At 38.9% G+C, this 15,792-nt stretch overlaps 1 protein-coding gene across 3 annotated transcripts in view; it reads left to right on the top strand.

Annotated features, from left to right (window-relative positions):
• Positions 1–15,792, top strand: part of LOC307143393 (plasma membrane calcium-transporting ATPase 1-like) — a 139,679-nt gene that overhangs the window by 108,549 nt on the left and 15,338 nt on the right. For 2 of the 3 annotated variants that reach the window (XM_079844922.1, XM_079844923.1), the window contains exons 17-20: positions 49–262; positions 3,801–4,012; positions 4,912–5,019; positions 9,167–9,349. In XM_079844922.1, coding sequence (XP_079701048.1) covers positions 49–262; positions 3,801–4,012; positions 4,912–5,019; positions 9,167–9,349 — 717 coding nt within the window. Of the gene's footprint in view, positions 1–48; positions 263–3,800; positions 4,013–4,911; positions 5,020–9,166; positions 9,350–14,466; positions 14,557–15,792 lie in introns of all 3 variants that reach the window. The other variant, XM_079844924.1, reaches the window with a different exon arrangement.

The following is a 15,792-nucleotide window of genomic DNA, read 5'->3' as shown; positions in this document are numbered from 1 at the left end:
AGTAATGTCCTTTCTGTGGAGTCTCACTCCAGTTTGTTTTGTCTGCAGGACTCTCCCCTTAAAGCCGTTCAGATGTTGTGGGTAAATCTAATAATGGACACACTGGCTTCTTTGGCTCTGGCAACGGAACCCCCAACAGAATCGCTCCTACTGAGAAGACCTTACGGCCGGGACAAGCCACTAATTTCTAGGACTATGATGAAGAACATCTTAGGTCATGCCATTTACCAACTGATCATCACATTTACTCTTCTCTTTGCTGGTAAGAGGCTTCTGTATTCATGATGAGGTTTAAGGAATCTTGATGAATTCAGTTATAATTAAGTTATCAATTCAATGGCCATGAAGAGCGCTATGTAGAGCGTTTTGAGAGCGGACCTCTATTAACTGCATACCCTTCTTACACTAATGGTAATAACACAACAATAATTAACTCCCAAAACTAACTCTTTAATACTGCAAATAGCATGTAGAGCCATATGATTTCCGCGATGTGGAAAACGGATGGAATCAAGGAATCCGGTCACAAATAGACTGTGTACAAAGTGGAATGTCACAGAATTTGGCCGTTTTTGGATGAATAAATCAAAAGTAGGGCTGTACAATGCAAACTCAGATATTGTTACGGACTAGTGTCTGTGAATATTAATGCTCAAAAAGACTGCTATTGAAATCTGAAGTCTATGTTCTGCCGTGTCTGTATGAATGAGCACCGCAGCTTTGTCTATTACTACACATAATGAAGCATGCATGACACTCGCGATGATTTCAGTGTCTGCTGTCTCACTATACATGGATACATGAACATTTAACCGCTTAATTCTGTCTACCTGGAAATGATTACAGAAATTGCGCAGTAAAAATGTGCAATTTAAAAAATACTTGATATGATCACACTCTTATTCATACAAATGCTTTTAAACCATTCAAGCGCATCAAGATAAAATAGAATGTGCTGTCTGTGAATGACCTGATACACACGACGCACAGAAAGACGTGCACCAGTAATTGTGCGCACAGACATTTTGTTGAGTCTCCTCATAAATTAGTTAAATTAAGTCTTAAAATAATGTAAAGAGACACTGACAGAGACAGTGAGATGTGCAGCAGCGGCAGGTCTTAAAGTGACCGCAGCCACTAATTCTCTCTGCTTATTATTATTCACTGCACTTGACTAAGGAACTTTTGTAGCCTTAATAAGGATTTATCTATTTATTTTCATTTGATTACACTTTAAACTAAATTGTTATCTTTATGAACTGATTTGATTGCATTTTTATAATGAATTTGTATTTATCCTTACAATGTTTTTTTTATATATATTCCCTGTACTCCTGGCAGTAAATTAAGCCATAATAAAGGTCCAGTGAAAAAAACGTGATATACTGCAAAACCGCCAGAATCTTAAAAAATGATTTTTGGTCAAACTGCCCAGCACTGTTTTGAACTATAGTAAAAACTCACTTGAGGAAGGGACTGTGGCTAATTGCATTTTGTGTATGGGATGAATGTTATGTATGGTTGCTTAGCAACTTGCATTTATATTTGCAATATTCAAAGCATCAGAATTTGTCTAAAGCACCCATAAGTTTTACCATTAAATGTTTTACAATGTTGGACATTATAGGGAAAAACCAAATCCATCTTCAGATCTGTCAGTCGTGATCTGATCTGCTCTCTCAGCAAAATATGAAGGCTGGGATGTAAACCATGGTCTAGTCTAGATTTCGTTTTGCCAGCACTTTTTTTTTCAGATATCATTCCATTTCTGTTCTAATTGTTCCTGTTCTAAACGTGAAAAAATAAATGTAAAATAAACATGTTCCTTATTATGTTCAATTGCCTGCGCTGGTGTGTGCGTGTGCAGCTGTGCGCGAAAGTCGAGCGGGAGCCCTTTAAAGCAGTTTACCGCTGAACCGCGGGAATTTCTTGCTTTTCAACCGCGGTAAGAAAAAATCCATACCGTCCCAGCCCTACGAGTAAGAAATGATTTGTCAGAAATGATTTTGACCTCTACAATTGTAAGTTTAAAGCCTAGAAGTAAATTTTGTTTTGTATAAATTGTATCTTAATTTTAATAAATGTTTTTAATATATTTGCTTCTTATTTAATAAGAAGCAAATATAGCAGACAATAGCCTTAGCGCTGGCATGATCATGCATTGCACGCATGTCTCATAAATGAACCGAAACTCGAACTGATATTTGAGTATTCTGTGTATCGGATAGTTTACAAAATGAAATGAGATTTCCATCAAAAACATTAAAAATAGTAGTCAAATCATTTGATAATTTAAAATATAATAGGCCTTTGTAAAGTGCCTTTGTTAACTATATTCTAAATAAGCTAAAACAAAATATATTTCTGTCTTGTTCCTTAGCTCCCTTTCACATACCTGAGGCTCATTCATTATGCGGCTCATTATGTGGTTCTTTTGTTCTCTCAGGTGTGATTCACAGCATTATTCATGATCGTTCACACGTCTTCGCATACGGCCTTTGATGTAAATCAATATATTGTTTTATGTGAATGAGTGGGCACAATGATTCTCAAATCAGTTTGAAGCAAAAATTTGTGGCAACAACACCCATTAGTCAAAAGTCTTGTGGACACATATCTATTGTGTGTTTTGAGGCCTTAATTCAGTGAATAACTTATTTTTTTTTCAAAAACCACGCATAAACTTTATTCTCTCAAATACAAGCATGCATATACATGTTTCTCTCATATTATGGTAGCCGAGTTTGTGCGGAATACAGTGTAATTACACTTTTGCCATTAATAAATGTTTATAAGCATCTGAAAAAAAGCACAAATGTCAGAGCATGCCAAAACTAAAGGGCCCCAAAACAGCTCAGACTTCAGAGGGTTAATCTTGTGTACCTATAGAGTAGTATTGCATTCTTCATATCTCCGAAGAGTCTTTAGTTTTATCATATTTATTAAAGACAAATGCGCTGTACCGATTCTTTCCAAAAACACTCGACCTCGTGCAGGTGTGCAGTGGGCAGATCTAAAGAGTCATGAGCATGCACGCACACACACACACACACTACATCATGGCATTATCCCTGGATAACTTTCGATTCACTAAATGTTTGTCGTGTTTACATTATTTGCACTTACGCTGTGATTGCCAATGCATTTTCACTCACCGCCTGTGGTTTCGACTTGTGACCGGGAACAAACAAACACACTTGCAGGACTCTGTTGCTGCTCTGGAAAAACAAACTGTATCCACTGTTCCCTTAACGCTGGGATATTTGGGAAGCTGAACAATTTTATCTTTCCTCACACTTCTTTAGTGACATTGTTGATTTCGTGGTCTAAAAACAAAATGACAGTGCTGCCCAACGGCTTCCTGTATCCCAAACGAAGCTTGTTGATGGGCTTGCTCTTGCTGCCGTTCTGGTTGATGTGCACATACAAGCAATTCCGCCCTTTATTACATCATAAGAGCCATACTGGAAAAAAACTTTCAGAAACTTGTTCCGAATTTCTTGTATTTGGCACAGAAATACTCTGTTAGACATTCAACTTGTTTCTTTTTTTTTTATAAACATTTTGGCCATGTTTAGCCCCCTCCCCCCCAGGGCAGTTTTTCTGAGGCTTTTATATAGTTCATATCGATATCGGAATTATATCGTATTGACCGAAATTAAGAAATATATCGTTTTTTTAATCAACAGTAACATATATTTATTGAAAATTCCCATTCAGTGCTTCTCCTGACATACAACACAATGCATTTTGAACTTTCACATCACTTCTTTACACCATTTTTTTTTTTGTCCCCAAAGGTGAGAAGTTCTTTAGCATTGATAGTGGCCGGAACACCCCTCTCCACTCCCCACCATCTGAACACTACACCATCATCTTCAACGTCTTTGTCATGATGCAGCTCTTCAATGAGATCAATGCCCGCAAGATCCACGGAGAGAGGAACGTGTTTGAGGGAATCTACCGGAACCCCATTTTCTGCTGCGTCGTACTGGGAACCTTTGTTCTCCAGGTAAATAAAATATATAAAATATATAAAAATGTAAAATAAAGTCCTCAAAAGAGTCCGGTTTCACAATGTCTTCATATAATATATGGCTCTATCATCTTTATCAAATGGGAGACTTTTAACAGGATACTCTAAAATCTGAGTTTCTCGTTTGTCATAACCAAGCGGCAACCACCCCCAGTTTGTCTTGAAGCCAATATGGAAGTGACTTAAACTGCAATTCATCGACTAGCCGCTAGGGACAGGCTCCAGAAGGGAGCAGAATCTCATTGAGCCCCATGGTAAAATGCCCAACTTTACAGCAGAAAAAAGGCCACTTTAGGCTTCAAAAATGCTCTTCAGAAACCTATGGGTGACGTCAGGGACACTACGTCCATATTTTTTACAGTCTATGGTCATAACCGGCTACATGCTTTTACACAGAAGTAGCGGCTGCGCCCTTGTGTTTTATGACCGATGGCATCTAGCGTTAAAGTGCAATATCGGCACCTACTGTATGTTTGGATATCAAACAGATACTGCCGCTGGATAATTTACGTGCCATATTATCATACATGTACTATTCATTTGAAATAATACAGTTATCGTCAATACCGCGACACTCCTAATTAACATGATGATGACACGTAAATAATTTTTTTACTTATCGCGGGTATCGTCAAAACATGTATATTGCGACACACCCATAGTATATAAGTATTTGTGTTGTTGTTGTTTTTTTGCTTCTGTATTTTAAAAGCAATAAGCTACCTGAGGCCATATGTTACAGCTATTTTCACCATGACTAGGTTTAAAGTAATCCAAACAACACCGCTTAACTATGTTAAAATTGCTGTAACTCGGTGTCTCGTGGCTTATTGCTTTACAGTACAGCTGGACTAACGGAATACACCTTGTTACAGATCGTCATTGTGCAGTTTGGAGGGAAGCCATTCTCTTGCACAGCCCTCACCATCGATCAGTGGCTCTGGTGTGTGTTCATAGGGGTTGGTGAGCTGCTCTGGGGCCAGGTAAGGCAAATTCTTACAGTACGTCATTGTTCATCACTAATCAATAGCTCTGTTGATTCTCTCTAGCCTTAAAGGAACACGCCGACTTTTTGGGACTTTAGCTTATTCACCGCATCCCCCAGAGTTAGAGAAGTCCATACGTACCATTTTCATCCCTGACGCACCCACCGCTAGCCTAGCTTAGCACAAAGACTGGAGGTAAACGGCTCCATCTAGCCTACTGCTCGATAAGTGAAAAAATAACGCCAACATTTTCCTATTTACATGTTGTGATGTGTATAGTTGCATCGTATACTAAGACCGATGGAAAATGAAAAGTTGCGATTTTCTAGACCAATATGGCTAGGAACTATTCTCTCATTCCTGTGTAATAATCAATTAATTTTGCTGCCGGACCATGTGTGCAGCAGGCGCAATGATATTACGCAGAGCCTGAAAATAGTCCCCAGCACGCTCTCTGTGCAAGCAGGTTGTCTCGTTCGTTGTGTTTACGGATGTTAGCCTTTTTCAGGCGCTTATGTTGTCACTTATTGAGCAGTAGGCTAGATGGAGCCGTTTACCTCTGGTCTTTGTGCTAAGCTAGGCTAGCGGTTGGTGCGCCAGACCGAGTTATAGCATGCACGGAGATGAGAATGGTATGTATGGACTTATCTAACTCTGGGGGTAGGGCTGGGCACCGAACGGCGATACTTTTATGATATCGAACGAAAAACTCTGATATTATGAGTATCGAAAAATTATTTATCTTTCGGTTCCAAAAGCCAAGCGGCTTTTATACACTTATAAAAGTGGATGCCGAGTCAGCAAAGTGCAACATATGCCATAAGTATTGCAACCAAAGGCGCAAAAGGAAAACTTTCTGTGAGACCTAAGTTCACAAACAGCACGGGTGAATCACCGCGTGCGTGCACGCGCTCACTCTCTCCCTTTCATAATGCTCAAATGGCTTCACACCAGCGCATCGCATCTGCACTAAAATCGAGCTGCACATTTGACACAGGATTTGCCACTTGCACAATCGAGGCAGTGTTGCATCGTCACTAAAGTTTATAATTTGCATTTATTTTTAAGTCTTGCCAGTGTTCAAACCGCTCAGCACACACACACACACACACACACACACACACACACACACACACACACACACACACACACACACACACACACACACACACAGGCCATCTCACAAAAAGCTTGAGAGGACAAATTTTGCTGAAATGGTCAAATACACACAAATGTATGTACTAAATTACCGTCTTGACGAGTATGCACGTAAACCCCGTCGTGACCATAGACCGTAAAAAAACGTGACTCGAGAGTGAACGTTTGTGGAACTGCATGTAACCGTATTCCGTGTTCGCTCTTAAAGTGACAGCAGTCGAATAAACTGCTGCTGTCTCTGAGTTTCTCTTTGTCTTGTGTTGTTTGATTAACCTTTATGACACTCACTGCTCTTGAATGACTAACTTTTGCAACCTTAAGTGTAAGGATTAATCTAATTTAATTTATTCAGGGAAGACCAATACTAATTTACATTTGATTTCTTATTAAATGTCTTTAGTATTTCTTACCTCAATACTAATGTTAGACCTACCTGAAAATTTGTCTTTAAAAACAAAAATGCACTGCATGATCAAATATTTAGGTGAGATAATTATATACATTTATATGACAAGAGTCACCTAAGGGGGGGAATTCCCCCATTGTCAGAAATAAAATTCAGGCCCTGAATGAATGTCTGTAAAATTCCCTATAAATAATTCTACATGATAAAAAGAATGCTTCAAATAGATCAAATAGATAGTATCGGTGATCGTGTCGGCAGATTCTGCTTCCTGTGATCGACGATCGGTGATCGGCTCCAAAAATCCTGATCAGAGCACCCTTACAAAAAGCACTAGCAGTTTTATTAATAATGTTACCCCGAGTGAGAAGTGTTACCAGAATTTGTTTTAATTGAGGTGAAAAACAAGTTTTGTGTTTAATGTATTTTTGTTGATGTTGAAATGGATTTTAAAACATATTGTATCGAAAAAAAGTATCGTTAGGAACCGGTATCGAAACTGAGGTATCGAAATTGGCATACGGTGAATAAGCTCAAGTCCCAAAAAGTCGGCGTGTTCCTTTAACAAAGTCAGTGAAGACTAAAAATCTGAGTAAAAACTAGCATTCTAGCTAGTTAGATGAGAACATTTACAGATGACAAAGTGAGAACGAGAGAGATCCACAAGCATCTACAGTGAAATAATGAAAACATCACGGCAGAATGCACATGCGTGGGTGATGTGGAACATCTTTAGTTCTCTCTTCAATCCCACCGGAAGGGCAGGGGAGGGGGAGGTGAAGCTCTGTGCGATTTCAAACCTGTGGGAGGGAACAAGGGAGGCTGGCAGACGGCAACTTGCCACACAATTCCAGAGAGTGGTTGCTTCCATCTCAAAGTTCAGCTCAGAAAAACAAGGACAGAGAGCTGTGAGCTTCATCAACCCTGCAGCACAAGAAAGGTCTTCTGCCTCCATGTATCCATGCTAATGGTACATTTAAAACTCTGTATGCAGAACTGACACATCACGTTAGGTCATCAAAAGGCAGAGGAAGTTATCAAGTGTGGATAAAGCCTTTAGAGCTGCAAGCAGTCTGCTCCTTCTGGCAGTTGCATCACACATAAGCCACTTCCTACTGGGTTTCTCAACTGGTGTTTGTGCATTTGTTTGTGCGCATACACACGTGCAGCCTCACAAACCAGATGCTGGGAACTTAAACATGGAGTAGCAGTGTGTATTCTCTCTTTTATGCATCAAGTTGTCTTGTTGATGTCTTGTTTCTAACAGCATCTACAGAGGCACCTACATGGGGGATTGCAAAGAAATATTTAGCTATTTTAGAGATACCATAAGGGGTAGCGACTATGGCTGTCACTTTTGTGAAAAAAAATCCTGTTCAATTTTTAAGACATAAGTGTTCACTGAATCCATTGTAAAATAGATTTTCTATGTCTAAAGACGTTTCCATTTTCAACACCAAATACGAACTTTACGAACGTAAAGAGGGCACTTGAGACGCACAAGTCAGCAGTATTTCTGATGATTTATTGGCGTGAAGTTTCATGCACAATGACAAACAGGAGTGCAACATTCTCGAAAAACAATAAGCAGAGTGGACTGCCTGCCATAACATCAATGAAAAACATTATTGCAGGTTTCAATGCATGGCTGTGTCAACATGACATCATGACTTTGCGTAAACATACACGCCACTTTCTACGCCGTGTGATTCCGCGTGAATGTAAATGGATTTATAAACATACTAAATTATTTTTTTTTTTGAAAATTTAAAAATGCAGAATGTTTCTTGTGATGGGTAGGTTTAGGGGCAGGGGGTGTGGGTGTGGGTGTGGGTGTGGGTGTGGGTGTGTGTGTGTGTGTGTGTGTGTGTGTGTGCGTGTGTGTGTGATGGATAGGTTTAGGGGTAGGGGCAGTGTAGGGGGATAGAATGAAACGGCGTTGATAAACACGCTAAAAAGCGATTATGCGTCTTGATAGCACGCCAAAATGGCATACGAATTGGTGTGTCATACATACGCAACATATTTTTAAATATTAATATTGTGAATTTTAATTTCACTTTAATTGAAATGAATGAATTGAATGAAAGGAAATGAAATCACATCCTAAAGATATGATTGACTTAAAATTAATCAACTTAAAATACATACACACCCTCTCACCAGGGCAGCATTTATTTAATCAAAAATACAGTAAAATAATAAAATATCTTTACAATTTAAAATGACTGCCTTCTATTTTATTTTAATTGTTTTAATTATTCAGGTGATAGCAATATATTATAATATAGCAGTAATAAAAACGTTGTGGAAACTGGGATGTATTTTTTCCAGAATTCTCTGGTTTAAAAGAACAGAATTTATTTGGAATATAAATCTTTTGTAACATTGTAAAAGTCTCTGACTTGATCAGTTTAATGTGTCCTTGCTTAATAAAGTTTTTAATTTCTTTTTCTTTCTAATTTTTATGCACCATTTTTTTCAGCATCCCGTTCTCAAAAACCATCCATAATCCTAATGACTGTTTGATGAGCTGCAGTTGCCGTCACTTGACCCTGTTTTTTTTCTCTCATCCTTCTCCAGTTCATCACTGCCATCCCTACCCACCGCCTCAAGTTCCTGAAGGAGGCAGGTCACGGCATCCCCAAAGAGGACATCACCAATGAGGTGCTAACCGAAGGTGCAGATGAAATTGACCATGCTGAGATGGAGATGCGTAGGGGACAAATTCTGTGGTTCAGAGGACTCAACCGCATCCAGACTCAGGTAAGCTGCTCTTTGGTGATACTTTCCTTCCCATTTCTTCCAGCAATTGTCCCAGGAGAGAGTATTAATGGCTCAAATACAACAGCAGCGACCTACACACAACACTGCCACTGTAGATGTTGTCTGGAGAATCTGTCTCTGCTCTTTGGCAGCTTATTGTAAAATACGTGTTATTAGCATTTTAGATCTATTTATTAGTGTTTTAGAGTTATTAGTTATTAGTGTTTTAGATCTGACTTCAATTCTTTGACTTTTGTGTCCTTTCTCAATATGTTCAAGAATCGCTACGCCACTTTGTTGTTTCTTCATTTCAAATGGTACCTCAATTTGTTAAAAAAACGTACAACCTACTGTTGAAAAAATATGAGAAAAAATTAACAATGCTGGATTAATTATATAATCAATGTTTTGCATTGCCGTTTGAGCTGAATCCGAAGAGTGAATGAACACCGGTAAAACTGAAGTGCTTAAACTCAACCAAACACATCCTATATGAGATTAATCAGAGAAATACAACATAAAAGTAACATTACAACTTTCATCTGCACAAAAGGACGCGAATGCGCACATGAACTTGACCGTTCTTGTCTGAATGTATAACTGCTCTTCAAATCTATAGTTTCACTTTATTTTGCTGGTCTGGACAGCATGCTGTTCCTAACGCTAATCAGTCAGACCTTTTACCGCCTAAAATGCCACACAACATTTTTTTAAAGTCACGGCGATCATCCCTAGTACATACAGCAGGAAATTAAAAAATTACACACATTAGCTAAATAAAAAATATGGATCAAATGTGTTTGATCTGTTTTGCCCAATTTCATAATCAGAATTTTCTGATCTGAATAAAAAATTGGATCAAATCACTTCTAGTATTTTACTAGTAAAAAATTCAGCTCCAAACAGCATGTACGTTGCTCAGAATGGCATTAGTGAACATTCTGAACAGCCAGTGGCTGTTTTTATATAGACATCACCCTAGTGGCCTTCAAGATTCTCCATGGGTTCATTAGTGTAAAAAAAAAAACCTTGTCTCCTAAGACTGAGCATAGACTTATGAGCTCGCTTTGGAGGCCCAGGTTGAAAAGTAGCGTGTGCCCCGGAGATGACACTCTTAAAATGCCAGTGGGGCAGCCAATGTCTCTCTGACTAGATGCACAACCCGCCTGAAGATATCAGGGGACCTTTTCACTCTGTCTCTGGAAATGCAACATTCACTCGCTTTCATCTGAAGATGTGCAAGTAAACGACTGGGAACAGACTTTTTTTTTTTAGCACTGTTGATGGAGGCTGTGTGGGAGTACCTCCTTTCACTTACCATTGCCTTCATACATTACACAGTGTTGCTGCTTACAAACAATGAGTGGATTCAGTGAGAGGGTTCACAGATGTATTTATCTGGATCCTCCAGGAGTGTTTGTGTGTTGGTGGGTGATCATTCTGAGAGGGCGTTCTATTAAGGATATTCTATAGGAAACACTATGGTAAACCACCCACCGAAGATTGCCAATGTATTCCACGGGCACCGATTTGTCCCTCTAGATTTGCTTCCCTTCACTCCCAAAAACGTATTCATTTTAGCTTTGTTTTTTGTTTTGTATCATTAAGAGATGTGCAATCTGCCTTTCATGGGGAATTCATGTTGTGATACAGGACCATCTCAAACCCTTTTCTCTTTTTAAAATGTTTTTATTTTTTATTCCTTTATCATTAAGTTTTTTCAGCTCTCATTATGCCGTTTGTGTTTTAGGAATCAATTTATTGAAGTAGTAGATCAATATATCGATGTGTTAGAGAAATAAGATTTGAAGAAAATGTGAAGTCAAATGAACAGCCTACAAAGTGCTGTTAAAACCATTTTGTTATCTCTATATGGAATATGGTGACATCTGGCCGGGTTGCAAAATGTATGACACCCAAAACCAACAAAATGTATGATTCTACAGTAATTCTGCAGAAGTAATGACTATTTCTCAAATAAAGCTTAACATGTATAAAACAGTGGCAGCCAGAATAAAACTGGTTGGCTCGTGACGTATTCGATTTTAAATAACTTACCAAACAACAAACAATTCCAGCTTTCTTGATTCTTGGTTGATGCTATCATCCATGGGTATTGCTTATAATTGCTGGTAGGGATGCACCGATCCACATTTTTTCACATCCGATCCCGATACCTGAATTTGGATATCTACCGATACTATTCCGATACCAGAGCTCTGTTTGCTTTAATATTATTATCATTATTGTTGATTTTATATGATGCTGAAATAAACTCCTCTCAACAGGCAAGAATGATATGTACGTATTAGGGATGAAATGGTATGGAAATTTCACATCACGATAATAGTGACCCAAATTATCACGGTTATCAATATTATCACGGTTTTGTTCAAATAAGATGAAAGTGTTCAAAAAGAACAGATGCACACATTTAAAACATTTCAACAAGTTTTATATTTGAAAATCAACAAATAAATCAAGCAGCTCTGAGCACTTTTTTAAGCTAGATTCTGTGGGATTTCCTTCCTTATAATGGCCGTCGTCAGTGGCAACGCATAATGCATAAATCTCTAATATTATGATCTCTAATGTATAATCTCTAATATTATCTCTGTAAATATATTCTCATCAGTGTTCTATCAGCTATGACACATACATCATAGTGAAATAAAGCATATATTTTCATATGATTTGACAGTTTATTTATTAAATATCAAAAATCCAAAAGGTGTGCATCATACCTGACACCTAGATGAACACTTTACAGTCAGTTTTATGACTAAGTAATTCTCTTCAAATTCCATTCAAGTTAGAAACGTGTATACCAATGTTTTATGTAACTTTAGAGACGGTCCCTAAATTTGCGAATGTCAAGCCAACTTTATGCCAGTCATACAAGATGCGCTATGGTTCTGCTGTGTTTGTTTGAAATTATTTTCGGTTCTGAAATAGAACAAAAACTGTCAATCACTGTATGATGAGTGAATCTCCTGCGTGCATCGCACGTTCATCTCTGCTTTGAGTGTAGATTTCAGTGAGTGAGAGCGGCGCGCGCTCTGAACAAAACTCCGCTAATCTGAACGCCTCTTATTATATTCATAAACTCAATAGAAACACGTGTGTGTTATATTGGTTATAATGCGCCACGTGATTATAACAGATGGCTTTTGAGAAGACTATAATAAGTTCAAAGCGGCTAGGGTGAGTGTTACACGCCACAGCCGAAATACACACACAGATGGCGATTGTTAATGTCAAGCCCTGATTATTATCTCTTAAATGTCACCCTAGTCTTATCTGAACTTAACTGCTTTTTTAAATGTTTGATTGCGTTCGTTGTGTTGTACGATGCGAGGGAGCTTCCACCTCTGAATTACAGTTTTGCAAACATTGTCTTGCTCTGCGGTGTTTCCAGTGTGAAGTATTTCCACACAGCTGACATGTTGGCTAGCCACAATCCTGCTCAATGCTATCCTGCTATCTTGCTGCAAACTGCGGAATGGATTTCCTGAGCGGGGGCGTGTCTCATAACTCTGTCTCAATGAGCCGCGCCTCCTTCAGGAAATCCATTCCATAGTTTGCAGACAAGCCGTCGGGAATAACTTTTGGAGTCATTTCAGCAGACAACGTTAAAGCGCAGACATGGCTCATAGATATCAGATTTTTCCGCAGGTTGGATCGGGAAAATCCAATACGTGAATTACGCTGGTATCGGTCCCGATACCGATACTGGATCGGATCGGCACCATCCCTAATTGCTGGGGTTGAAATGCTTTCAAAAGCTTTGGCTTTCTACACCAAATTAAGCCCTGGTGTAGGTGTTCCTTTGCCGATTAACTACAGCTTTTCATTTGAAGTTAAACTTGAAAACGGTGTGGATAATAAATTAGCAATGATGTCCTCCTCACTAACATTACTTGCATTTACCATAGTGCTAGCTATTTTATCAATATTTTTTTTGATCGTGTTCCCCACAGTGGGCAGAGCCTGTCTTAAACTATGGAATAACAAGCGCCACCCATTTAGAGGGACTGTCTTTTGAAATTAGTCTCTCATTGACTTGCTATTGGTTGGCCCTCTGTAATTTGATAGCTGGACCACCAATCGCAAGCGTTACACTGAATGCGTTGGGCGAAAAAATTCTAATATGGAGAAAATGGTCATCTACCCAACACAACCTGAATAGGCAGATTTTTAGAGTTTATTTCCTTAAACTTTTTTTACTAGACCGGACAAAGTTTTTTTTTTTTTTATCAAATTGTTTTATTATATTTTATTTTCATTTTAAATTATTCTAATATAACCTTCTTCTATATTGTTCTCATATTAGCCTGAATGTTTCTGAATCCTGAATCTTAAATAGTGTACTTTTGATTTCATTGTATGTTGTGTCTAATCTTCTTTTGTTTTCTGAGTAAGTCATTTGGACAGTAATGTGTGAAGGGGAGGAATTGTTTTAATGTGTGTGTGCCCTGGAAACATCCAGACCCCCTGTGGTTCCAGATCACCATCTCCGCTAATTCTACCAGACTTTCCTCCAAGCCCAGATGAAAAAGAGGCCAAACAGTCTTCTCATCCTCCTTTTTTCCTCTTCCCACCCCTTCGCTCTTCCTGATTAGGAGCCGGTGAACTGACCGCAAAAACACTACTCTACTAATTAGCTCCTTATCTCTCCCCCTCCATTCCCACCATCCCACTTTTAAAATCCTCGTGGATTTCTATTTTATATCTGTCATGCATGGTTAGTGGTACACAAAGAAAGAAATAATTGGCACAAGTACAATTCAGACTCATCAGTACTTCATAGAACTAGTTTCCTTTGTGCTCCATTTCTATTTCATGGACACCTTCAAGCCTTTCCTTTCTCCTGAAAAAAAAGTAGCTCCTTTAAAAAACTTTCCTTTGTATCTTCCTGTGCCAGCCGCTCTCCTGCCAGACTGACTTAGTACTAACTGAACTTTTTATTTGTTGGGGTGAGGGGATGCTCTCTGTTTCTCTTTCAAATAACCAATTGATCTGCTCTAACCACTCCTTTTGGCCCTTGGTCTTTGTTTTACTCTATTTCCCTTTCTTCCTCTTTTTTTCCCCCCTCGTCCTCTCCCTGTTCTTTGCAGATGGACGTGGTTTATACATTCCAGACAGGCCAAACGGCGGTGCCTGGGGCCCTGCGTCGCCAGCCCTCCGTTGTCAGCCAGCACAACGACGCAAAAACTGTTTCTAGCCCCACCCATGTAGGGATTTCCTCTTCCTCCCTGTCCGCCAACTCTGCTGCAGCTGCTGGGCCACCCGCCCCTGCTTCCTCTTCTACTACAGGCAGTGAGTGCCACATAACACAACGGCAAACTAGCTCTGCCATTGCATGATGGCCATGCTGAATGCTTTCATGACCTGCCTGTTAACCTCCAGTAAACCAGTAACCACCCTGTTTTAGACCACTCTTCCTCTCTCTGTCTTTCACAATCTCCCAACTAAAGCTCGTTCTCTGCATTATTTCTGTCTCTTCCTCATTCACTTTGCATTTCTCCCAACGCCTGAACCAATGCGTCATATATGATTTGAATATGGATGGCCTTGCTGTTGTCTGCATGCGAGCTGAGCTGCCAGTGCCTGGATTTTTTATTTTTTATTTTTAGGGTGGTCAAACATCTCATGTAATTTTTATTTAGATCCCTTTATCAGGATCATTTAATGTGTACATTTATCTAAGGGGTAATGGCTGTAGGTTTGTTTTTGTTTTCTTCTTTTTTCCTTTTGCTACTCCCGGGTCAAACAGACATGCTAAATGAATGTCCAGCCAAGTGTCAAATTGTATCTTCTTCTCTTTTTTATATATATACTTTTTTTTATTAATGCTCAGTTTACAGTAGCACTGTCCTAACTACCCCTGAAGCAATGAAGGGTGAAACGATATACCAATAAAATCCGTGTTAGAGTTTTGACCTATTTTTAATAAAAAATGTACCGCTGCTCAACAATGAACAGTTTAACCCTCTGGGGTTGACAAGCGCATTTTGGTGGAATTTTTTTCAGATAGCAGCAAAATCGACTTAAAATACTGTCATTTATGGTCACACAGATAAAAGCAATACATTAAATACAATCCAAATGAAACATTGTGCTTTTGTAAAGTAGAGAAAACAATCAGGGTGTGCTTTCTGCCATCTTGGTCTCCATACATTTTTTTCTGGAGTGCGTCACAAAAATGAAACAAAACTCAGCGAATACTTGTCACATAGACTTCTCTATCTATAGAAACATTTAAGTGTCTGCATTTAAATGATCTATTTACAAATATTCTCTGTTTATGTAATCTGTATGAAAAGAGAGATCTGTCCAGTCGTTCTAGTGTTAGCCCATTACCGCTAATGTGAACGCTTATGGACCGTGCACACTGTAAAAAGTCAAAGCCCACATCAACTCGATAAAACGCATCAAGTTTA

This window comes from Gobio gobio, assembly GCF_949357685.1.
Source record: "Gobio gobio genome assembly, chromosome: 19".
NCBI lineage: Eukaryota > Metazoa > Chordata > Actinopteri > Cypriniformes > Gobionidae > Gobio > Gobio gobio.
The sequence above is the reverse complement of the archived record's forward strand: the minus strand, read 5'-3'. Positions and strand labels throughout refer to the sequence as shown.